The sequence below is a fragment of the Canis lupus genome, chromosome 34 (genome assembly GCF_011100685.1).
Source record: "Canis lupus familiaris isolate Mischka breed German Shepherd chromosome 34, alternate assembly UU_Cfam_GSD_1.0, whole genome shotgun sequence".
Lineage (NCBI taxonomy): Eukaryota > Metazoa > Chordata > Mammalia > Carnivora > Canidae > Canis > Canis lupus.
The window spans coordinates 30,558,968-30,585,184 of NC_049255.1; the positions used below are offsets into that span (position 1 = coordinate 30,558,968).

Sequence of the window (26,217 nt, forward strand, 5' to 3'; positions counted from 1 at the left end):
CTAATACATAATTCTTTCTATTATTAGGATATTGAAAAGTTATGTTTGTTGTCTCTATACCCTGAGAATAATTTGGGCAAAATTTATCCCAGAGCTTCCATCTTCATAGCTTACTTTTTGATATCAACTTACTTTCATATATCTTTCTGTATAAGCATAAATACAGACACAGATATAAATTGAGATTGCAAAAATGAAATAAAATTATTTTTGTATTATACTCTCCTGATAATCTTTGTTAGAGTCGTAAAGTTTTTAGTAGGGCTATATTGTCTAATTTATAATAATTATTACAGTCCTAGGAATATATATATATTATATATATAATATAATATATATTATAGTATTTTTGCTAAATAAAAATGATTAGCTAATACAAATTTTTATGAAAATTACCAGCTGAAAAACTTGGCCAGAGGACTTAGGAATTAGAAAAATATACTCTAGGAGAATATTGTCTCAAGTAAATCAGAATTTATGCTGACATTACCAGTAATTTAGGTTGTATATGAATCGTGGGGAAAAAATGTCAATAAAAATCACTTCAGCGGCACCTGGGTGGCTCACTGGATTAAGTTTCCACCTTCTGGGCAGCCCAGGTGGCTGAGCGGTTTAGCGCCGCCTTCAGCCCAGTTTAAATACAGTGATTTATTACCCAAAGCAAATTTATGATTTAAATGTTACATTTTATAGGTGAGGAAGCTGGGATAAGAGATTATTTTGATATGTTTTAATGCACAGATCGCAGGGTTGGAATTCAAGCCCTATCCTATAACTCCTTTTCCTTCCCTAGTACTCATCTTCAGATTTTATTTTATTTTATTTTATTTTATTTATTAAGATTTTTTTATTCATTTATTTTGATAGAGCACAAGTAGGTAGAGCAGCAGGGAGATGTAGAGGTAGAAGCAGGATCTCCTTTGAGTAGAGAGCTCGATGTGGGGCTCAATCTCAGAACCCTGGGTTCAGGACCTGAGCCAAGGAAGACACTTAACCAACTCAGCCAACCAGGTACCCCTTGAGATTTTATTTTTAAGGAATCTCTATACTCGACATGGAGTTTGAACTCACAACCCTGAGACCAAGAGTCCTATGTGCTCTACTGAGTGAGCTGGCCAGGTGCCTCTCTAGTACATATCTTAAAAGAGACAAAAATTACAATTGCACTAGAAGAGAAGAATGTAAACAAAAATTCAAACAAAAAAATACAAGATATATCAAGGACACTGAGAGTTCTTGAAAGGAGAAGACAGCATAGGGAATGACTGAAGAAAGGGATTATATCAATATCTTAAAGAGTACTAAATGAGAAGCTAAAGCATTTAGAACCTTTACTGTATGCAACTTCTTCAGAGTAAGAAAATGGTATGATAAAATATTAAGAAGGAATATATAAGAGATATCCAAGATAAAATGAAATATGGAGAAGCAGTAAGGAGTCCTTTTCATGTTGATATCTGAAATTGGAATGACCTAAAATGGAATATTGGTAGCAAAAGGGGGAGAAAAAGGAATGTCATGAAGAAAAAAAGTCACAAAACCAAGAGACTGAATGGTTACGCAATGTTAAATGTGAGAATATATGACAGCCAAAATATTTTAAAATTTTTAATTTACCTGGTTGGAAGCAGTATAAGTAAAATTGTAGTGATTCTTCATTGGCTGATTATTTTCCACCACTGTAACTTGTGTAACAGAATCTATCAACCCAAGGATTTTTATAGTCTCAAATGCTAAAGTGGTTCCTTCCTGGTATGATGAATGTGTGCATATAATATCTAATTTGTTCTGTAAAGAAATACATAACAGTATATATTAAGTAGAAAGTCATTGGATGCAAACTTGAAAAAACAATACAGGTATGAAACAGAAAAAGAACCAATCATCTATCCTTACATTCCCACCAGCTCTCCACTTCCAAATAGCCTATACTATAAAATTTATTTTCAGAGATAACTTGAATTATTCATGATACAACTCATATATATCTCTTCTCATTCTAGCCTTTGTTGATGAAGGATAACAGCTTTCGAATAAAGAATATATGAAGAAATCCAACATCTACGAAAACTATTGCTATCATTTATTATAATTTAGCCTTGTGTGTAGATGTTTCATCCTCTCTCATAATTAATAACAATTATTACTGTGACTGATATAGTAAACCATTTTCAAGTATGTTGACACTTTTTTCCTACATATCATTTGAAATAGACACAGCACTTTAAGATGTTTGGAGATTTTTGTGCATCAATCTCATAATTACAAACTTATGTATTATGTTTAAATATAAACATTTAAGGTAACAATGTATTTATAATTTAACAACTTAAATTTAAAAATTTAACAATTTATTTCATTCCTTTCCATTGAAATCGGAAGGTACATGTAAACATCTTAACAAATAGAATTCCATGATAAAAGCATAACTCTGCATTAGGAAGATAGATGTTTGGCTGTGTGTCCAAGAAGAATACTTACATTGGAAACTGAAAAAGTATATAAAATGTAATTGCCATTTTGTACAGTATCTGAAATGGGAAAAAAAAAACGGCATTATTAAATCAAAATGTAATTCTTCACTCTATTAGTTAAATCCTCTATTTTTATAGTTATACAACAAAAACATTTAAGATATTTGAAAAAAAAGATACTGTTTAGGGGTGACTGGGTGGCTCAGTTGGTTGAGCATCCGACTCTTGATTTAGGATCAGGTCATGGTCTCAGGGCCTGAGATTGAGCCTCAGGTCAGACTCTGTGGTCCATGGGCGGTCCACTTCCCCTTCTCCCTCTCCTTCTGCCTCTCTCCCCACTTGCACGCATGCGCTGGTGCCCACATCCACACCCTCTCAAGTAAATAAATAAATAAATAAATAAATAAATAAATAAATCTTTTAAATTATAAAGAAAGATAGTTTTATTAATGAAGCAAATCAAAAAATTATCTTTTCAAATTAAATTTTTAATCTCTTGTATACAAAACAATCTTGGCAGTGTATTATCTCAGTAAGTAAAGGTAATGAATACATATGTGCCTACTTGAATTTTTCAAAGATGGCTAAAATATTTCTGGAAGTTAAGAGAAAAGAAACTTATAGTAAAATATAGTCATTATAAATTAATTATTTTGAATATTTTATCTCTTTCTAGTAAACCATATAATATTCAATTATCTTTGGAAAATATGGGACACTACGATTTCATTTTGCATATTTTAAATTTTTTTTTTTTCAGGAGCAGCCCTGGTGGCTCAGCGGTTTGGCGCCGCCTTCAGCCCAGGGCCTGATCCTGGAGACCCAGGATCGAGTCCCACGTGGGCTCCCTACATGGAGCCTGCTTCTCCCTCTGCCTGTGTCTCTGCCTCTCTGTGTGTGTCTCCCATGAATAAATAAATACAATCTTTATTTTTTTTTCATTGTTTGAGGCAATAAAGTGAATCTGTAGATATAGACTGAAATAAAATTTAATGAGGAAAATGGAAGAAGACAATTATTTGCCACACTATCTATGTAATAGAATTTTTTAACATGTTTCTTTAACAGAGAAACTGAAGATTATCGCTAAAATAATTAGAAAGTGAAAAAGTAAAAGGAATCTGAGAATTTATATATATTTCCAACATTAATTTATCTAAAATTTTAATCCTAGTTAATGAAATCAAAATCAAAATCTGAAAAAAAAATCAAAATCAGAACTGAAGTCATTTTATTGTTATGTTTATTTACAATTTGATTATTTAGAAAACTCTGATTTTAACTTTTCACAGCACATAACTATGTAGATACCATATTAGATGATTAATTGAATCCTATCCATCTTTTTAACCATTTTCCTATATGAAAGTAAATAATCAATGTATATTTTTATATAGAAAGAAATATATTGAGTATATTTATATAATTTGAGAAAAAAAGAGTAACCTTAAAATCAAGACCCACATGCTACCAATACAGGGATTATCTCAGCAATAAAATAATTTAATTCAGCAGGAATCCAATCTTAAGAAACTTCTATGTAGTAAATGTTTGGAACCTATTTTCATAGGAGAGCTCACCCTACAGTGCTTAAGCTGTAAGGCATTTGAGATAGAGCTAGAAGGCTGTTGTGCTGGAGTAGAATGAGAACTAGAGAGCAGTAGGGGATATGTGTGTGTGTATGTGTGTGTGCATACGTGCAAAAACAGCAAGCTGGTGAGTGGTCTAGGTCGGTAAAGAGTATGGCTTCTAACTGAATAAAATGGAGAATCATAGGGGGTTTTGAGTGGAGGTGTGATGATTTGAGTCATCTTTTAAAATGAGTACTCCACCTGCTGGATTATAAATTTACATTATAAATGTAAATGGGATTTGACAAGAACTATAGACAGACCAGTTAGGAAGATATTATAGGAATTAAAATGGAAGATAGTAGTGATAGTGATGGAACTGATGAGAGAACCCAGGTCATAGTTGACCAAGAGATATTTCTAGGTTGTGAGAGAATAGTCAACTAAAGTTTTTAGCATCTTGTAGAATTGGAATCATCAACTGACAAGAGAAGACCAAAGGTGAAGCAGATATATTGTGGTAATCTATATTTTCATAGATAAGCCTTAAAAAAAACATGAACTTTTTCATAGATTCCATATTTTCAAATTATAAGACAGCACACAAATACATAGACTATTTCTTGAAGTTAAGCTAGAGAAGTTTGGATGTTTCACACACATATAGAGACATATGGGATGTTCTTTTTTTTTTTTTAAGACTTTATTTATTTGAGAGAGAGAGATAGAAAGAGAAAAACAGCAGGAGGAAGGATCAGAGGGCGAGAGAGGAGACTCTGCATTGTGCGGGGAGGCTTGAGGTAGGGATGAATTCCAGAACCCTGAGATCATGACCTAAGCTGAAATCAAATGCTTAACAGACTGAGCCACACTCAAGTGTCCTTGGGATATTCTTTAATACATCTGGGAAGTACTGAGCTAAAACAGTAGCCAAACCATAATTTTTTGTACACACATATACAACACATATACCTTAGTCTTCTATTAAAAGAAATAGGATAAAAAACCCACAAATTTATGAGGGTAATTGTAATTGACCAAATCTAAACAGATAAATTTACTATAGAATAATTATATATTAGCAAAAAAAAAGGCTCATTTTTTATTCACTTGGGTACTGCCTTCTCAAGTTTGGAGCTCATGAAATAAAATTAAAGATATTTATTAATTAAATTGTGAAACATTTATATGATAATATTCTTACCTCAAACAATTTAACATTAATTAAACAAAATTTTAAATGTGAAGGCATCTTTTACAGTACTAAAATTTTAGTTTTTAACCACTACAATAATTTAAGAGAATTGAAAACATGATGAAAAATTTATGTCTGATGGGTGACGGGCACTGGGTGTTATTCTGTATGTTAGTAAATTGAACACCAATAAAAAAAAAAAAAAAAAAAAAAAAAAAAAAAAAAGAAAAATTTATGTCTGAATTTATTAACTCATCTAACTAGAAGTTATAATCTAATAAAGATATCTATACTTGTCAAAGACTTTTACGATGAACCAATAGACAAAAATATTATAATTCAATATTTATAATTTAAAGAACAATGTTAAATTTCATAAAGCAACCTAATCCCCTAAGATAAATAAAACCAATAATTAAAAAATAAAACGTGATATTTTTAAATAGATGTGATGTTATATCAATAAAAGTCAATTCTCCCATCATAAGAATGAACATGTAAAAGCATATCACATTGAGACTTACTCTTAGTTTCTCCATCATCCCAGAAAAAGTCCCCTTTTGCTATGTTATTGTCATCCAATGCAACTATAAGTCCTAGAGGGTTCTTTCGGCTGTGAAGTAAGTTTGTATATAAGATTCAAAATATATTTATACTAATGAAATATCAAATAAATAAGTTCATTTCAACCTAATGGATACATAGGAGTTCTGCATTCATATGATAACATAGTTATCAATGAAATTCATGTCTGTTTCTTAATTTTTTCATAAGAGAAATAATTTACATATTTATAAAATATATAAAATAAATGAAAGAAATATATATAACAAATGTAATATGGAATTTCATGGTAGCTAAGATACCAACAAAATTGAAACAGCATAACAATACTTCAAAGAAGAAAAATTAAATATACCTTATGAATGCAAAATACATTCAACATATACTTGCACATCTCAATTAACTCTACCATGCGATTTATCAAGGCTACGTCTTGCATACATAATAAAGAAAAGTACAATATGAAAAAAATTTAATCCTTAGTGGAATATCTAATAATCTTACAAATGAGGCTAATTCTATCATGAGAAATGAGATATGATGAATACAATTTTTTTCTCTATTACTATAGGTTTTTAAATCTAAAATAGTATCCCTGAGGCTATACAGTTCAGGCAACTGCTCTATACAGAACATATTCCATCCTGCATGCTCACCAAAGTGTATGTCTCTCTTGTTCAATACAGCTCTAGAGTAAAACTAGTTTTTTGGAGAAGACACTCATGGAACAGTTTCAGTCTGAAAGTAAGCAATTCTAGAATGTCAAAATAATTAATTACTAGCACACATTCATTCACTTACGTATTTGTTCCTTCAACAAATATTTAGCAAAACTAGAGAATATATTATGGACTGGATATTTATTATTGGTTTGGGGACTAAAGCAGGGAAAGTCAAGTCCCTGCCTTAATGGAATTTATAGTCAAAGGGAGTGGACATGCTACATACAAGATAAAGTAAATAAAAAATTCTAGATATTCTTAATATTATGAAGAAAACACAGCAGGAGAAGTAATAGACAGTGACTATCCCTTGGGGGGCTGCAGAATATGGAGAAATATGTGTATTTAATATAACTCCTCCTGTGCCCTTGTACCCAGAATGAATGGTGCAAGCTAGAACACTAGAATTTTCAAGATTCTTCTTTTATTCTAAATGTTTCTGGATTTTATTCTTACTGAACTTAGTTTCTATCTAGTTCTTTCCCTAAACAGAATTATCCATCTCATTTATCATATTAAAAGTAAAACATTTTAGCAGAAAGAAAAACCATCGTGACACTTATGTATTGAAAATCTAAGTATGTAATGGACACTTTCAACCATTATATAACTTACTATAATTTTTCATAATTTTATCAAGAATAAGCAATTAATTTTAATTATACATATTCTATAGAGAATGCAAATACATTTTTGGCATAGGAAAAAAATTTATAATCTAATTACATTCATTTTTTTAATCAAGAAATTTGTAACAATGTTATATAATTTGAATCTTCTTTTATAAATGACTATATTTAAGAATTCCCTCAAAAAAAATTCCCTCCATATATCAAATATCTTCTGGTGAAAATAACCAAACATTAATCTTTGACTCTTAATAAAATATGAAATATAAAAACTTGAATTATATTTCATATTTCAGTTAATGAAATTTCATTTTACCTTGCAGTTGTAGTTACAGCAGGTTGCTGAATGGGGATAATATAACCTCCTCTAAGATGTAATCCTATTTTGTCGCCCGGAAGATACATATTAACACGCTGTTTTTTCCATGGCCTTTTTGCACCCTAATATTTGGAAGTTAAAAATATTTTTTTATTAGTGAAGACTTTAATCCCATTTCACAAGAGTTCAATTTTACACATCTAAATAATTTTTACTGTGAGCAATTCATGTCATCTAAATGAATATTAACATGCTCTTTTCTAACCTTGGAAAAACTTTTTTTCTTCAGTTTACTGAACAAAACAGGAGAAAAATAAGTTCACTTTTTCAAAAAGATTTTTAAAATTTAGAGAAGTCAATTTCTCCTCTACAATAATTAATGTTCTTAATTAGTCTTATTTTTATTCTTTGTTTTGGTTTAAAATTAAGCATATCTTTAAAAACCTTTTAAAAATCATTGTTTCTATAAAAATAGAGTCTGCTTAGCAAATATAAGTGATATGCAAAATAATACCTTTTAAAATAAATACTTTTCAAGGAATTTTAGCAATTAAAAAAATATGTTGTATATGAAGCTACAATATTGCCTTTTCAAGTTTGAGGTGAAAAACTTTCCCAAACTTTTGAATGTGCCATGTAAAAACAAATGCTTAGAATCACCTCAATACTAAATTATTGTCAATATGTAATGTAGGAAAAGCATTAAAATGTCACCACTCCTTCCTAAAATTACTTCTGACTTTTATTTCCACAATTTAAAAATGAATAACTTTTACTCTAAAGAATATAACTTTGTATGAATCACAAGTAAGCAGACTTACTTGCTCATATGCAATAAACATATATACTTTCACAAATTTCACACATTATTCAAATTTGGAATTATTCTTTTTTATAATAATAACACAAATGCCGAAAGTAGATATGCTGTGTGTTGGGAATTAGGTTTCCACGTACAGATGTTTGACCGTATAATACTTGTGAGTCAATTATTATATTAAGGTTACTTACAGTTTCATAATCATACCAAGTAGCATTAGGGATGTATGCACTCACTGTATCTGTTCCCTAAAATAAAGCAGGATAATTTATATGTTTTCACTTGTTTACTTTAATATTTATCAGAAGAGTATCAGATCAAATAGAGTTGGGTTTTAATATTCAAGCAAAAACTTTCTTTGTACTATCAAGTCCAATATTTCCTATAAATAAAAATCAAAAGACTATTTTACTAATTTTATATAATATAATAATATTAAACACACAAAAAGAAGAGTTGAAATTAATTTAAGTAGCAAATAAAAAATGCATTTCTATTGTCATAATCTACATGGTAATTGCAAATGTGTATACATTCATTTCTGTATATTTCCATGTCCATATAGACTTCTAAACAATAGATAAAAGCCAAAAATCTCACTCCACTATATTTTCAATATTTCCACAAACAGAGTTGCCTTTCAAGTTCCCCTTTATTTACAATTTAGCAAAATTTCAACGTGTCTAGTTAAATGAGAGTTCATTGTTATTTTGTGAGATTTGACTTAATTCCATAAATAAAGCTTTCTTTTTTAGAAAAAATATTAATCTTACATAATTTCCTTCTCCCCAGTTACACATTATATATTTAAAAAGCATAAATTTACCTCACATTTTTATAATTTTTCAGAATTTCCTCTACATTTTAGAATTCAGCATTTATCATGTTGAAACAGTAATGTTACTGAACAATTATTCAAACAATTTAAAGCAATAAATTTATTAAAATTGTAAAATCTACCTCTTTTAAGACGGGAGTAATAAGTAACGCAGGGCCCCATAAGAACTGAGTGTCCTCAATCCAGCTTTCTCTGTCATCATAAAACCTAAGAATGGCAATTCACATTATGACAATGTTTACAATATAAAGGTAAAAAATAAATGTATCCAAATTCCTTGTTTAGTTTATCATTTCATTTTTTTCCTATGAATGATTATTAGCTTAAATTTTACTTGTTTGACATGTCATTTTGAATCTACGATTCTCAAGAAAGAAGAAAGGAAGGAAAGGAGAGAGGGAAGAAATGAGGGAAGGAGGAGGAAATTAGTTTATCTGGGCTCAAAATAATCTATCAGACACGATAAGGTTACTTGTTATTTGTAGTAAACAATTAGTGTGCTTAATTCTTTTTCTCCTCTAAGTACCAGAAATCTTTCATATTCTACTTTCTTCCCTTGAAATTTTTCATTATAAATTCCTGTTTTAACCTGGATTTGAAAGAGTCTTTAGTCATTTCTTGAGGAAAGGTCCTGCTTTGCTCAAGATATACAAAGACAGACACAGTTAATTGCTGGGCAACTATACTATACTCTTCATCTTTATTTAAATGATTTTGACTATATACATAATGTATCTTCAATAACTGCACATTTAATCTTACTAGTATAATTTCTCTAGTATAGTCTATGTATTATTCTTTTATTTATTTTTTTAAAGATTTCATTTATTTATTTATTCATCAGAGACACAAAGAGAAACAGAGAGAGAGAGGCAGAGACATGGGCAGAGGGAGAAGCAGGCTCCATGTAGGGAACTTGACATGGGACTCGATCTTGGGTCTCTAGGATCACACCCTGGACTGAAGGCGGCACCAAACCGCTGAGCCACCCGGGCTGCTCTATTATTTTCCTTTTAAATTCTATTCAATTCCTACATTTCTATCTTAATCTTGTCTAATTCTTTAAATTAATTATATTTATTTACTATCATTCTATAGTTCATCAAATGATTTATATGAATGTAAAAAAAGCAGAAATCTATTTGACATCTTGATTACTCTCTATTAATTTTTCCATATATGTCTTAATATAATTTGAAAGATACTAAAATTCTTGAATATGGTACTCACTCATGAAGAACAGGCCTTGCTACCGTTTCTCCAAACACATGGGCTTTGTAAAACAGAGTATAGAGGAAAGGTAATAAGGTATAGCGAATATTCAAATAGTGCCTTGATGAATTAACCAAAAGGGAATTCTGGCCAAAAAATGCTGGATCCTGATGCTATGGAATAAAAAGAGAAATTGACATTAAAAAGCTAAAATAATAAATGAAAATCAAAAGAGAAGCATTTAATCTATTTTGAACAACAAATTTTATACGTTTTAGCTTGTTTATAAAAATTTGAAATTGTTCCTCTTTCATCATCAACATATGTATTTTATGTTTTCATTGGATATACATTTTAATCAAACTTTATTTTAAACTGAGATCTTTCATTTAAATACAGTTAGAGATGAAAATATATTTTAACAAAGGATTTGTCACCTGTATTATTTATAGGAGATTGAATTATTGCCTCTAATTTTCATGTTTCATGTTTCCTTGTACCCACAGCTTTCGTTGTGTAGTCTGCAGTCCCTACCGCTAAAGGGGGCTTGTACTCCCCACCTCTTCACTTTGTCCTCAACTCAGTGACAAACTGGTGTGCACACAGGACACATTCATATAAAGGTTTGAAACGTGCTTGCCTGAGGTCTTACTGCCTTGTGCCTTGTCATTGCCATTAGAAGAAAAAACCCAGATACTCTACTGGCCCAGACATACAGGGAACAGACTGCCTGGCCAGCACATAGGTTTATACCATGAAGGACAGCCTTCCTGCTGAGCCCAAGCTAGACTCTCTGCTGCAGCGACCTGAGCAAACCTGCTTAGCTCTCCTGCTATGAGCAGCGAAATTAACTGAGGGTACCAGCTACTGCCAACCTGGATTTACCCTAATGTTTACACTGAAGACATATTTCCCTTTTGGCTGCTCCCAGCTAATCAATAAGCATGGTGGGGGTACTGTTCAGGCCCATTCCTGGAAGATACAGGGCTTTCCCAATGGTCAATTTTGCCTTGAGGACTCACCACTGGACTGAGTGGAAACTTCCTTAGAATTAGGCTGCAGTATGTGGCTCTCCCTAAAAACCCTTCTTCCTTGCCTTCATCTTCACCAGATTCAGACCCCAATTGTGATGTAAATTTTTTCCTGCTCCCTGCCCTTTATCTTTCACAAGTGTTTCACCAATAAATCTAACACGTCTGTCTCGGCATCTGCTTGTTGGAGGCATAAATGAACATAGTGTAATGTAATTCGTATCAGCCTCTCCCATGAGCACAAATTTCTTGAAAGCACCATTTAGGCAGGTTAGGAAATGACTAATCTCCAATTTATACCTTTTACTTCTGTTCTGACATACTTCCTTTCTGGCAGAGTTCTGAGTGGTTGACCCTCTTCTCAAAGAGAATTAATGACTCTGTATGTAACCAGTGTGTGAGCAGTGAATAATTTCTCAACCAACATGCACTTAATTGACTTAATGGTTTCACCTAATTTCCCTCATTTCCTCTGAGAATTATGTCTTTGAGAGTCAGAGCATGCTGAATTCCGAGGGCGGATAGAAGAGCTCAGTATGTCCTTGTGTTTACACTCCCACCAGTTCAGACGCTTGTGGTGATAGTTTTATTTTCCCCAACCTGTCATTCCAGTTTTACTTATTATGGAAAGACTCTGGACTCAAACTACTTTTCAAGTCTCTTAAATTTCTTGTGCTTCTTTAATAAAACAAAAAGTGGAAATCCTTAATATTACATTATATTTTTTATGGAAGAAAAGTTACCTGCAACTTACATTTTTAGAATTTAGACTCAAAAAGCTTGGGCATTAAGTATTAAATTATTTTAAGTTAAAGCGATGTAACACACTTGTATATGCTTAAGGTTAAAATAAATATTTATGTTGTGACATCATTACATTTCTGATTTCCTTAATTGGACCTTTTTTTAATATATAAAATATTTGCATGCCTTGAGAAGAGGGCTTCTAACTCCTCTTTATGAATTATGCTGCAAATTTTCAGACTATATCTTCTATAGATATGAATTTAAATACATTGGTAAAACTAGAATTAGGTTTTGTTTCAAAACATGGAGAGCAAGAGGCATTTACCTCATATCCATCAGCATTATGGTTCCTGGAAAATGGATAAAATGCCCCAAGTTGCATCCACCTTCTGCAAAGCTCTTCTGTGGTGTTAACCACAAATCCACAGATGTCTGCTCCAACCTAAATAACAAATATATCTATTATTCATAGTGTAAAGAGTCTCAAATTTGCCTAGAGCGTCACATTTTATGCCTCAAATGATTAATTTACATTACTTAACAATCCTTTTGCTTTTTGTCTTTATATATTCTTCCTTAACATAGTTTTATATTTTCCAGTTTTGCTATGTACATACCTCTAATTGCATTATGTTACACTTTTTAAAATTGCTTCCTTATATATTGTGTCATGTATTTACTTTCTCCTTTGATCTAATCATTGTTAACTCAATATATAATGTGGAATTATATTATTAAAATGTGTTGTTTCTTAATCCAAAACTCACTTGCCATGTTTTATTTTTTCGTTTATAATATATTACTGTAACAGTAAAATTGTAAACAATGTCACTTAGCCATATAAAATGTCATTTCTTTCCTTCAAGGGTCTTCCAGAAAAAACTATTATCCTTAATTAATTAATTTTTTTTTAAATTTCTTTATTTATTCATGAGAGACACAGAGAGAGAGAGAGGCAGAAACATAGGCAGAGGGAGAAGGAGGCTCCCCTCAGGGAGCCCGATGTGGGATCAGGACCTGAGCTGAAGGCAGATGATCAACCACTGAGCAACCTAGGCGTCCCTACTATCCTTAATTTAGTATGTTCACATTTATTTAAAATTTTGCAAGCATTTCTTTATTTTTCTAAATAGTATAGACATATCCATAAACATTATAGTATTGTTTCATATGTTTAACTTTATATAAATGGCATATTGCATGCATGACTCAGAATATCATTTTGTTCTCAAAGCATTTTTGTGAGATTCATTTATGTTAAATGTGAACATTTAGCTCTTCTTTTCTATAATAATATATGAAAAATGCTCCTATAATATTTATATATAGTTTTCTTTGTGAATATTAAAAACTTACTCTTATTCTGTGGTATTATATATATTAATACTTTGAAGATTATTCTCCTGGCTTATTAGAAATGTACATTGTTTAATCAAAACTCATTGTAATCATTTGTAAGTACAGTGACAGTCTATGAAAATTTCCATTGTTCTGTTTCTTGTCAATTGCTGTTATTTATAGACTTTAATTTTTGCCACCTTATACTTCACCAAAGTTTTTACTTTCATTTCTCTGAATACTAGAGAAGTTGAGAACTTTTTCATATTTTTACTGAGTCTACATGGTTTTCTTTTTCTACAGAATTACCCTTTCACATCCTTTCCTAATTTTTCTATTGTTTTTACCTTCTACAAATTTGTAGTAGGCACTTTGAATTGGGTGTTAGGCATTTATAGGCTATATTAATTGAAAAATGTCATTTTCTAGTGTGTGGGCAACTTTTTTTTTTTAACTTTTAAAATAGTCTTAAATGAACAGAAGTTTGTGTTTTTTTTCATTTTGTTGTAGTCAAATTTATGTTTTTTTATTTTTTTAATTGTGCCTTTTGTGATCTGTTTAAGAAATATCCCCCTAACCTAACATCACAGAGTTACTCATATTTTCTTCGAGTATGTCTGTTTACTTTTTATACATAGATCTTTAATTCATCTGAGATTGATTTTTGTGTATGGTGTGAGGCATGGACCCACTTTATTTTATTTTTTTAAATGGATAATCAATTATCCATATGAATATTTGATATTTTCCTCACTGATCCATAGTGATAGTGCTATTAGTTAATATTTCATTAATGCATGGGCCTATATCTTGTTTTGCCATCTTAATCTATTTGAATACAGAGACAAATATCATTGTGCTATATTACTGTTTTATCAGATAGGGTAAATCTTTGTGCTATTTTCTACTTCTTTAAAATGCGTTGTCTTCAACATGAAGGTTAGATAATCTTGGATGTTCCCCAAATTCACTTTACAGTGTAAGCTGGAATATCACTGAACCTGGATAATAGTTTAGGAGAATGCATATTCCTAATATATTAAGCCTTATTATATATGGACTTGGCATATATTTCATTTATTTAGTTATTTAAAATTTTCTCCAAAATGTCCTATATTTAGTTTTAATATTTACTCTTGGTTATTTATTAATCACTTGCTATAATAAATAACATCTTAAAATACTAATATTATGAGATTGCCTACTTTTTTCTATTGCAGACAAACTTGCCAAAAATGCTGTATTTATTCACATTTTCAAAGTCACATTTGTAATTTCATTTTGTTAATATTTCTCTAGAAACTTTGCTTTCATTGCACTAATGTCTTCTCTTACTTTCATTGCCTACTTCCTTCTTTAGGTTTATTCTGTTTTCCTTTTTTCCATTTTCTTAATCAATGCACTTTAGTCATTTATATTCAGCATTTCTTTGTTTTTAATCTTAGAAGTTAAGGCTAAAATTTTTCTCTAAAACACACTTAGCTTATATCCCAATTTTGATATGAAGCATAATTGTGAACATTCAGTACTAAGGATTTCCCCCTTCTTTTCTGTTCAGTTTATTTTTTAACTCATAAATCATTTGATAATGTGTTTTTTATTTTCCAAAGTCAAGACTGTGTGTGTGTGTGTGTGTGTGTGTGTGTGTGTGAAGTTTTTGTTGTTGTTTTGTTGGGTTGGGTTTAGGTTTTCATATTATTTTCTGAAGCACTATAATTTACTAACACTTTTTACATTATTTCTTTTTAGGTAGTGAACGTCTTTAGTGATGAATGTCAACATTGCATACTTAAAAAAAAAAAGATTTTATTTATTTATTCATAAGAGACACACAGAGAGGCAGAGACACAGGCAGAGAGAGAAGCAGGCTCCATACAGGGAGCCTGATGTGGGACTCCATCCCGGGACTCCAGGACCATGCCCTGGGCCAAAGGCAGGCACTAAACCACTGAGCCATCCTGGGATCCTTGGCATACTTTTTTAACTTGATATAGAGACATCAGATTTTTTTATGTTTGTGTTGCCTAGCATAAATTTTCTTTACTTTTCAAATTTTGAGATTTTCTCTGTCCTTATTTTTTATCTTTTTTATAATGTTCTTTTATTTTCTTATTTTCCCTATCATCTTATCTGGTACCTTAAGATAATGGGAGCTTTATATATGCTTTGTTTATACTGATATTTGTTTTGTGTATTATCTTGAATTGCTTGAATTTTACTTATTCAATTTTCTCATTCTAATGGCTTGAATATTATAGACATTATTCATATTCTTTTTTTTTTCATAAATTCCCTAAGAATAAAGATTGAATTTTACTGCAACATACTTTTAGTCATTTTTTTGGAAAATCATTAAGGTGATAATATTACAAAATTAAGAGTAATTCACCTAATTTATAAATAACACTCTACGAAATTGCTTACCAAAGGCATTCCAAACAAACTGAACTCCAGCATTCCTGCAATAGACCATTCCATTTGTTCCCATGAAGCAGTATTGTCTCCTAACCAGTGTGCAGCATAGTGCCCAGATCCAGCAAAAGTTGACCGGGTGAGAATAAAGCTTCTCTTACTAGGAAAAACTTTTTCTACAGCTCTAAAAATAAAAGTAAATTTATAAATAAGTTTTATTTTTAAATAAATACAAATATTTTATCATTTTTATAACAATTTTGTATTTATCTATGAATATTTACTTATTTAAATGCATTCCAATCAAACAAAAAATCTATTAGAAGTGGTTCAGAATTTTATTTTCTCTACCAAATTAAATAGATATTTTTTATCCATTCAATATTTGTTTTAGTATATATGGTCTAAACTCATAGAAATCCCTTTGTGATATAAAATTTAGTAAACTGAACTTGAATTCTACACATTTTTGTGGTGCAGTGATGTTAATGATGTATTAATGCCTGTATTTTCAAATATTAGTATGCAATCTTGGGATAAAAGTTACTTTTTGTTTGTTTCTAGAAGTTTATCATCCACAACTACTGGTATTATTCATCTTACCTCTACTGGTACCTGAGTATCATTGATAATTTTTTCCATAAAAGGAAAATATTCAAAAAAAGATACAGAATTTTTATGTAGTATATAAAAGTATCCAGACTTTCTTAGTAAAAATATAATGTTAATTTCAGGTGGAGTTTCTATATTTTAATCTTTATAACATTGAACTATAATGTTGCCTTTCTATTTTTATAATTTATTTCTTTATACATTTCAATATATGATGCTCTATTGAGTTTAAAAGTGAAGTAAATAAACACTATGAAGACAGTGTATAAAAGTTGTAATATCATGGTGTTTTAGGACTAGACAAATGTGAGTTTTAATTAAACTTGATCATGGTCATTTAATAATGGGAAAACTTAAAATGTATTGAGATCAGGATCTGGGTGCTATTGACTATTGCACTATAGGTCCTAATATAATGGTTGGAAAATAGTAGGCAATCAAGATATGATTGCCTTCCTTTGTACCATATTTTTTCTTTTTTGTATGCAAGTGACACATTGCTTTAGAAAATTACTTTTCTAAAATATAATTTTCAATAATCTATTATATAAAAACTACATCGAAATCCTTGATTTTGAAACATAAAGACTTATTTAGAAACAGCACTCTCCCAGGACAATTGTGAAGTTCATGCTTAGAACACAATTATATTCAGAGATAGCAAACTGATTAAAACTTTGAAACGTAATTTAAATCTTTTTTAAGCATAATTTAAATCTATGAATTAGAAAAAGAATTGCAGCTAAATACTACACCACACAGTTCTTGATTAACTAAGTTCCAAATTCAGGAAGATTAGTAAAAATACTGATGCTTTTAATGCCCTAATTTTTCCATGAAAATACTATCTTTGTTTTCTTACTCTTGCTGTTTTCCAACTATTTTAGTAAATTATAACATATATTTCTACACAGTAAATATGAAAGAGGTTTCTGAATGAAACTGCACTTACTTCTCTGTGGCTATAGCCATGCTGTACCCATAGAGGCTGTGAACATCATACTGCTTCCCCCAGTACTGCACAGCATCCATGCAAATAGTTTTGGAATACAGGAGTTTGTCAAGAATATCTTAGAAAAAATACGTGAGAAATGTTTTTTAAGATATATTTTGCCATTATAAACTTCATAATCCTTAAATAATGTGCTATGTAAGACCGTACTTAGTTTTAAAAAATATGAAAGACAATTGAAGCAAAGTTCTAATTAGGTCTGCAACTTCTACTCTTGTTGATTAACTGCAAGGTTTGCACTTCCACTAAGAAATACTCTGCTTCCAAATTTCAGTACTAAGTAAATTCATAGAAAAACATCCTTTAAACATATATATAGAAATATATTTATTTGTATTATACATCATATACATCCATTTTAAAGCTTTATAGCTTAGTTTATTTAAATATAATTATTTACTTCATACGTGTCAATCTGTTACACAATTACAAACCATTCAGATCTCTGCTTTTCATTTTTTTGTGCTTTCATTTGCAGGCTTATGTGGGGTTGCCATAATTATTGTCTTCTTTCTTTATTTTTTTTCTTTCTTTAGATATACTTATTGCTATCTATCTATTCCCCTAAGAGAAAATCTTTTTGTTTTGTTTTTTTAACCCACATTTAATGATGAAAAACTTGTTTTTTAGAATATGTGAGATGTAACTATTCACATTAGGTTCATTCTAAAAACTGCACAGACTTACAGCATAGTGCTCACGGTAAGAATTTGATCATTTAAATTGTAATTTCAAACAGATTTTGTTTCTTTTCATTGATTATTTAATCATGGGCAATTTAACAGTAATAAAATCAATATGCTATACCAAGATTTAAAATCATCCTCCTTTCTTAAGCATAAAAATTTTAGCTCAAAAGTAAACAGAAACAAACAAACCAACAAAAATCACATTGATTTCAGGGTCTCAATATTGTATCAAAGTTTGTGATTTATAGATATATGCTAGAATTTGCCAGACAACAAGGCAAATTATTCTCAGTTAATGGTAAGTAAATAACCAAGTAAAATTTACCAGGAGTAAAAGGTGGATAATTCAGTTTGTTGTTATTGCATCCTTTCTGTGAACCTTGAATAAAGCTGGAAACTTCATTCATGTCCTGCATGGATATAACATAAAGAAGAGCTGATTTTAAATAATAACAGAAGTATCTTAGAAAGGATTCAGATTGTATATCACCAAAAAGTTTTTAATTTACTTAGATTTAATTGTACATGTAAAACATGAATTATAAGTTCAAGCAACTTTCTCAATAGTTAAATCAGTCCTTTCACTGTGAGTCCATCACTGTACACATTTCTAGCACATTCATTTATTCAACATAGTTTGCTCATTTCAGCTAACATTTAGCTAGCTTCTAGATGAGCATTGGTGGCAGCAGGCACAGCACTTTTTGCATAGCCCTTAATTCCTATACTCTCATAAGAGAATGAAAGTGAAAATAAGGTAAATAGCATTTTTAGTATTCTAATGAAAACAGTCAGAACCTTACTGAATCCCTGTAAGAGTCTCAGGGAACCCTAGGGCAGCTGGACCATATTATGAGAACCAGTGACTTAAACATCTCTTGGAGGAAGAGCTGTGTTTATAGATTTTTTTTTTTTTTTTTTTGCCATGTAAACCTAAGGCCCCAATATTGTCTTGCCACATCATAGCCCTGTGACCATAACTTTAAATAAAGTCTTTGAAGGGCAAAGACAATGTATATAAAATTATATTTCACATTACACATGATCAAGAAATAATGAAATTTTCTCCTCTGCTAATTGCATTGAAGCACTTCTATAATTTTTCAACTTTATTTTCCACAACTCTGTAATATGTAGTCTCTGCTCTCACAAAGTCATAGACTTTCTTCACACTCAGTCAAGTCCCTTGTTAATTTTATTTTCCTCAGAAGAAATATATTTTCTTTATTACTCTTCCCTTCTGTTATCCACATTATGCTCAGATGGAATTAATATGAAAAACTAAGGTTGCTTAAGGGAGGAACAAAATAAATTTCTCATTGTGATAAAAGATATTAAAAGATAAATGTTTCCATTTTCCAAATATTTTCTTAATAGTCATAAAGAAGAAAAATTATGTGGTTATTCTAAAGTATTGGGGTTATTTTATTGAAATTACCTGGAATATTCTATTCAATTTTATTTTCCTATGTCTAGCGAAATTAATATAAAGACATACTACAATTACACAGCCAATAATTTTAGGTGATCTTAAATATTTTTTCATCATGAGTCCACCAATTAAATTAAATTTAAAAACAACTTCAACTGCTGAAATTCATAATTGGGAATTGAATGACAATTAAGCTCACATAATTTTCTGAAGTGAGTGATATTTACACTAAAATTCAAAACAATAGCATGGAATTTAAATTAGAAACCTAGTAAATTATAACGCTACTTTTAAATTTGACATAAAATAAAATTTCAGCCGTTAAATAACAATACTTTTTACTGTATGTTCATTCTATCAGAACAAATCTGAGGAAAGTGAAAGAATTAAGGAACCAGTTTAGCAGTAGGATTTGGCAGTTATTCAAGTAAGAATTGGAAGCAGAATAACCACTGCTTATACATCATATAAATTAATTCAGTGATGCTTAGTGACTTTTGAAATCATACTGATTATCATGTGTTTTGCTTTTTAAGCTCAATCAAATGCTTATGTATTAGTATGAGAACAACTCTGCCTTTCTCAGATGCTCTTCCTCGTCCCATCCCCTCCCTCTCTTTGGAGATGAATCAAGTTTTTGTCTTCAGTGGCTATAGGAAATGAAGTATTCTCTATGTACAGCACAGTCAGATTCTCTTTTACTATTCCTAAAGTGTCATTTATGCCGTAACTCTGCTCTAATGGATTCAAACTGTTCCTAAGCAAAAACAAAAACAGTAATAAAATAAAACAAACAAACAAAAAAACCCAGAAACTTTTAACATGTAATACATTGAGATTGGGGCTAGAACTAAAAACAAAACTCAAGAATGGAATGCAAGTTTTTATTTCTATCAGCAACTAGATATTATTGTGATCTCAGTAGTTCTGTTGTCAAATAGCTAAAGCCTCACTCTCTATCTTCATTTTATTCATCATAAATAATCCTGAAGATTATGCTACCCTCTAACTCAGTTGCAGGTTTTCAGCTAAAAACACAATTTTCTTTTTTGTATTCTCCACGGCATACTTGTTTTATTGATGGTGCAAAGTAAATGCTTCTTAACAAAGTTAACTGATTAAATAAATAATCACTGAATGAATAATGAGCAATTCATGAAAGTAGAGATATTGTGTAAACCATACAGCCAAAGAAAAGTATAGCTATCCGTAGGACATCCATTATCTCCTTCCAAAATTCTGTGCAGTTGTGATACCTTTGAATAAAATCCCTGATGGTCTCTCTGTATTCAGGTTTATTAGATTTTTTTTCTGAAATACAGAATTCTGGAATCACCAACTAGTTTCATTCCCCAAATGTGATTGTGGTTTCCATAACAAAAGACACTAAATCATTGACTATCATCCAGTATCATTGTATATAATAAACCCAGAAGCAAGCAATCAATAGTTATAGATATAAAACTTCATTCAAAGAAACTTTGCCTACTGCAATTGTGATTTGTTTTACCCCATAAATTACTAAAAAGAAAGTTTCTAAAGGCTGAGGACTCATTTATTATTATAGCCCACATTGCACATTGTTGCAATCGCTTGAATACTGTAGACTATAAATATTTTTAGAATTGCATTACTTATCTCCAAATCTTAACTGTTTTCAAACATGAATTATGAGTCAGAAAAATATAGCACCTTGTGACAGAAATGAAATTTATTCTATAAAGGGTATTACTGAAGAAGAAAACTCTCCATTTACAGTTTTAGTTTTTATTCTTTTCTAACTCAGGAACATGACAGTTTTGAATTTATACATTCTAGAAAAATATTCTAAAATTTTTTAGTTTCATGTTCAATACATTACAAAATACACCTTGTCAACTTAATAATTGTTTTATAGAAAAATAATTCTACATTAATTGTTCAAAATTACTGGTTTAAAATAACTACTTACAATCCAAAGTCCATCATATTTCACTTCTTGATAGAAAATGCTGCATTCATTTGCCCACCAATCTATGCAGTTTGGATTAGTAAAGTCAGGGAATACTGTTAATCCTGGCCATACCTAAAAGAATAGATCATTCACATACACATAAAAAAGGAAAATAGTGATAATACAGTTATTGAGTGGAAAATAGTAAAAAAATATTAAAGTTATTATACTGTACCATCTATATATTTTTAAATTTTTTCTTTCTTTTTCTCTTCTACTTTTTCTGGGAGAGAGAAAAAGTGTGAGTGGGGGCAGGGGAGGAAGGGCAGGGGACAGGGCAAGAATCCCAAGCAGGCTCAATGCTCAGCTCGGTGCCCGACACAGGGCTAGATTTCACAATCTTGAGTTCATGACATGAGAAATTAAGAGTCAGACATCCAACCAACTAAACTGCTCAGGCGCCCATTGTACCATCTGTATTTATAATAATCTTAGGCCTACTTTAAAATGCATTTAAGTGACAGTAAAGTAGATAAAGACCATAAAGCATATAGGAAGGCAAAAATATAAGAGCATGGAATAAGGCTGGTCTTTTGATTGCAATTAAATTTATTTCTTAGCATCCTCCTAGGTTAGGTTAAAAACAAACAAAAACTATATAATATATTCATTGTCTGATAAAAGAAAGTATACTATTTAATTTCCAAAAAGACATTTGCTTCCAAGAAATTCAAGTAAAAAGAAGTCTTTTTATATTTATTTTTTGTTTAATGAGAATATGACACTTGTTATGTGATGGGTAGTGTTCCAAGAATTATTATAATTATTAGCTCATTTAATCTTCACTAGAACTATAGGAGAGAGGCATTATTTTTTAATCACTACTTTACAGACGAGTTATTTACTATAATTAAACTCACTCTGCAGATGAGAGAAGTGATAAACAGAGATGTTAAGTACATTTTTCAAGATCACACCACTAATATGTGGCACAGAAGGAATTCAAACATAGCAAACACATCTGAGTCCATGCTATTAAACACTGTACATATTATGCTATCTTTTTGTGATTTATACTTCTTCAAATTATCTACTTATTACTTAAAATCATGACAGGCAAGAGAAATTCAGTTTAACGTGGTCTGAAATAAATCATATTGTATCATATACTAATTATGAACAAAGCATATTCTGTGAGATACTAATAGGCATTATGAGAAAAAAAAATTCAACTTTTATTTCCTGATGGAACCCCTATGTATTTGAATAGACTTTCACCAGAATTTTTGACTGATGACTGTAATAAAAAGTGATAGAATATTCTTCATTATAGTAAATAATGCTATAATAAACATGTTTTTTATAAATCGACATTATCTCTTACTTTATTTTCTTTGACTAAAGTACAGAAGTGGAGTTACGAAGTCAATATAGTTAGGCCTTACAGTTTTGATATGTCTTAAAGGTGTCTCCAAAAGAATTTTTGTTCTTGTTAAAATTATGCATTTGAGATCTACTGTTTCCTAACTCTGCTTATATTAGCTCTGTGACACTAGGAAAGTTACTATGCCTTTCTCAAATTCACTTTTTCACCTATAAAGTAAGAATTCTAATCATAGCTATCTCATTATTTTATTATGAGGATTAAACATAAATCATAAAATTTAATATCCAGTATTCAATTTATATAAGTAATTATTTTACACATCAAATTACTAGAATCTAATAATTTGTAATCTAAGTTATATTTTGTTAGTTTTGTTTTAATGTGCATAGCATTGAAAATTACCTGTCTTCTTACAAAAAATGTTTTAGAGATCACTGAAATATTTCCTCTAAAAAATTATTTACACAATTAAAATACCAAGTCCTGATTTGTAAGCAAACACACACATACTCTTACAAAAACTTTGTGGTTACCCAACAGAATATCTCAGCAACACAACTTTAATGAATATAATAATTTACCTCTCCAATAATTGCTGTAGTCCCATCTGAATCATTTACCCACACATTTTTTGCATTTCCCCTGTCATAGGTTTCATATGCTGCTCCATTGGCAAGCTTATCTATGGAAATTGCAGGGTCCTAACAATAGAAAGAAAAAAACTATTAAAAAATCTATTAAGATACAAATGCATAAATACTAAAAACAAATTAATAAATAATGTCATTACCAAGATGATGACATATTTCTGTCCATGGTCATGTAAATCTTGAACAAATTCAGGGAGCCCCTGAAATGCAACTTTGTCATAAGTAAAATCTTTCTTGGCTTCCATATAGTCAACATCAGTGACTTGTGTATCCTGAAAATTAGTAGAGTATATTTCAACAAATAGTAATGAAAGAACTCCAATCACTCTAACCTTTAGGTCCAATGAATTTGTATTATAAACATAATGATTAAAAAGTAAATGAACTTAGATCTTCTATTTCACTAAAAACACAGTGAAATTGTTTATAAAACTAATTTTTTAATTGTAAAGTAAATAAGCATTAAATGATTATTCACGCTTGTTTCCATGATGATCACTGGATAAGTACTATATTTTATATATGGAAATCATTGTATAGAAAACAAAATATACATATTACACAAAATGCTTTACATTTTAATTATATTAAAAAGCACATAGACTGTAAAAGTTAATCCATATTAAAAAACTGAATGTCACGTTCACTGTTAAAAATATATTCTATTCTAATATAACTCATAATCAGTTATTAAAATTTCAAGAAGACTTGGCTTTGCGTATGGGTTTAAAAAACACTTTATCATTAAAATGCAGTTTAATAATTCATACTTATATCATATTATATAATGCTGACAATCCCTACATTTATAATTATGTGATAATATTTAGCTTGGTGTTATAGTCCCACAAACCCTTGATCCCACTTACAAATGGTATGCCAGCATCTCTATTTCTTTTTACCACTTCTTTCACTACATCAAGTGACTTATAATTCCAGCGACTCAGTTGGAATCCAAGACTCCAATAGGCTGGCATTGCTGGTCGTCCAATGAGCTTTAAGTAAATGAATATTTGATTAATTTCAATAAGGAGCATTAAAATTATTATTAATATGCTTCTTATTCTGTTATCTCTAGTGTTTATTTGAGTTAAATTACATATTTTGAAAAATATTTAGTGTTACCTGAATTCTATGCCCTGGATATTCTATTAGAACTTTATTATAAAACACTTTACATTTTGTCCCTAATCTCTGTTTTGTTAAAAATTAGAAAGTTAGCTCTTAAAAAAATAGCATTTGCAAAGGTATATTCTGCCGAGCATGCAAAGTTAAAAAAGAGAATATAAAAATAGCATCAAAGAGAAAAAGAAAATTGTCCCACCATACCCTCACTTCCTGTAGCAATAGAATGAATGAATAAGTGAACAAAATGGTCCTCATGTAAGAAAAAAAAATGTTTAAAAGTATACAATTTCTATCCCCTTATATTTTGACACATATTTTTCTCCTTTTCTAAAGATTAATATTTTCAAAATATTTATAAAATATGTGTTCTGTAAGCTCCAACCCAGTTATTATATCAAGTACTTGTCTCATTCACATGCAGGGCATTGGCTTCTCCCCATGGGCCAACAAGAGTCTTCTGTGCACACTCTCTGTGCGCACCAGCAACAGCATATCAGTGTGTCATCACAACAGAGGACATAATTTTGCAATTGGAAATATGGGTGTAACTAATAGTAATTGTTTTCACTAAAACAAAGTATTAGGTTATATAAAGACATTTGTAACATAAGACTTTATTGGCGTGATGGATTTTTAAAATATAGGCACATGTGTATATATTCCATGATTTCTTATCACATATGTCTAAAAAGCTACAATGTAACATTTAAAAAAATTACTCATATTGAATTATTGTATTCTACTCATTAAACACTAAATTTATTTTAAAAATAAATTAGTATCAAAACCAAAAACATTAGCATTTTAAAACTCATTTCATAAACATCTTAGACTTCATAGAATTTCATTAAAGATTAGGACATGTAATTGAAATGTCTGTGTGTGTGTATCATATATACATGGCATAATTTATTTTGAATAAAAGTTTACAAAATATGATTATATATCATATTAATTTATATATTATTTTAAACTTTATATATAAACTTTGTTTTTAAAACTATTTGGTCAGTCTAATAAATTCAATTTTAAATATTAAAATATTGAAACCTCTAGTGGGCTAGCTTATGCAGAAAAAAATTGTTTTTCTTCAAACAAGAAATAAAGCTCTTTTTCCTATTATCTACATAACTATTATCTACATCACAGTGATTAATTGTGCCATATTCTACATAACAATTGTATCTTATTGCTAAAAATCAAGTCTCTGCAAGGCTATCCATAAAAATAAAGCAAGTGTGCATTATACGCTATGCTACGTGTATGCTGTATTCATACACCACACATGACTCAAGCTCAGCTGCTGCTGACCATAGACTTTACTCAGCACATAACAGACAACAATCTAAGCTAATATCTCACAAATCCAATGTCAAATTCTTTCTAAAATGTACTATCCACTGTTTTGATAGTTTGATTACCATATGCACAGTCTGTCTAAAGCTCAGCCTAGCACTGTAATTATGACTTAGTATGACAGACTGTAAATTTTGTGTGCTTTT

At 30.1% G+C, this 26,217-nt stretch overlaps 1 protein-coding gene across 2 annotated transcripts in view; it reads right to left on the reverse strand.

The window, feature by feature from the left end:
* Positions 1-26,217, reverse strand: part of SI (sucrase-isomaltase) — an 87,962-nt gene that overhangs the window by 47,046 nt on the left and 14,699 nt on the right. For both annotated transcript variants that reach the window (XM_038583278.1, XM_038583279.1), the window contains exons 10-24: positions 24,457-24,582; positions 23,728-23,859; positions 23,519-23,638; positions 21,569-21,682; positions 18,511-18,595; positions 17,437-17,554; positions 15,885-16,056; positions 12,448-12,564; positions 10,363-10,517; positions 9,255-9,339; positions 8,486-8,542; positions 7,472-7,596; positions 5,765-5,853; positions 2,482-2,531; positions 1,618-1,788 (exon numbers count right to left, since the gene is read on the reverse strand). In XM_038583278.1, the coding sequence (XP_038439206.1) occupies positions 1,618-1,788; positions 2,482-2,531; positions 5,765-5,853; positions 7,472-7,596; positions 8,486-8,542; positions 9,255-9,339; positions 10,363-10,517; positions 12,448-12,564; positions 15,885-16,056; positions 17,437-17,554; positions 18,511-18,595; positions 21,569-21,682; positions 23,519-23,638; positions 23,728-23,859; positions 24,457-24,582 (1,716 nt within the window). The remainder of the gene's footprint in view (positions 1-1,617; positions 1,789-2,481; positions 2,532-5,764; positions 5,854-7,471; positions 7,597-8,485; positions 8,543-9,254; positions 9,340-10,362; positions 10,518-12,447; positions 12,565-15,884; positions 16,057-17,436; positions 17,555-18,510; positions 18,596-21,568; positions 21,683-23,518; positions 23,639-23,727; positions 23,860-24,456; positions 24,583-26,217) is intronic.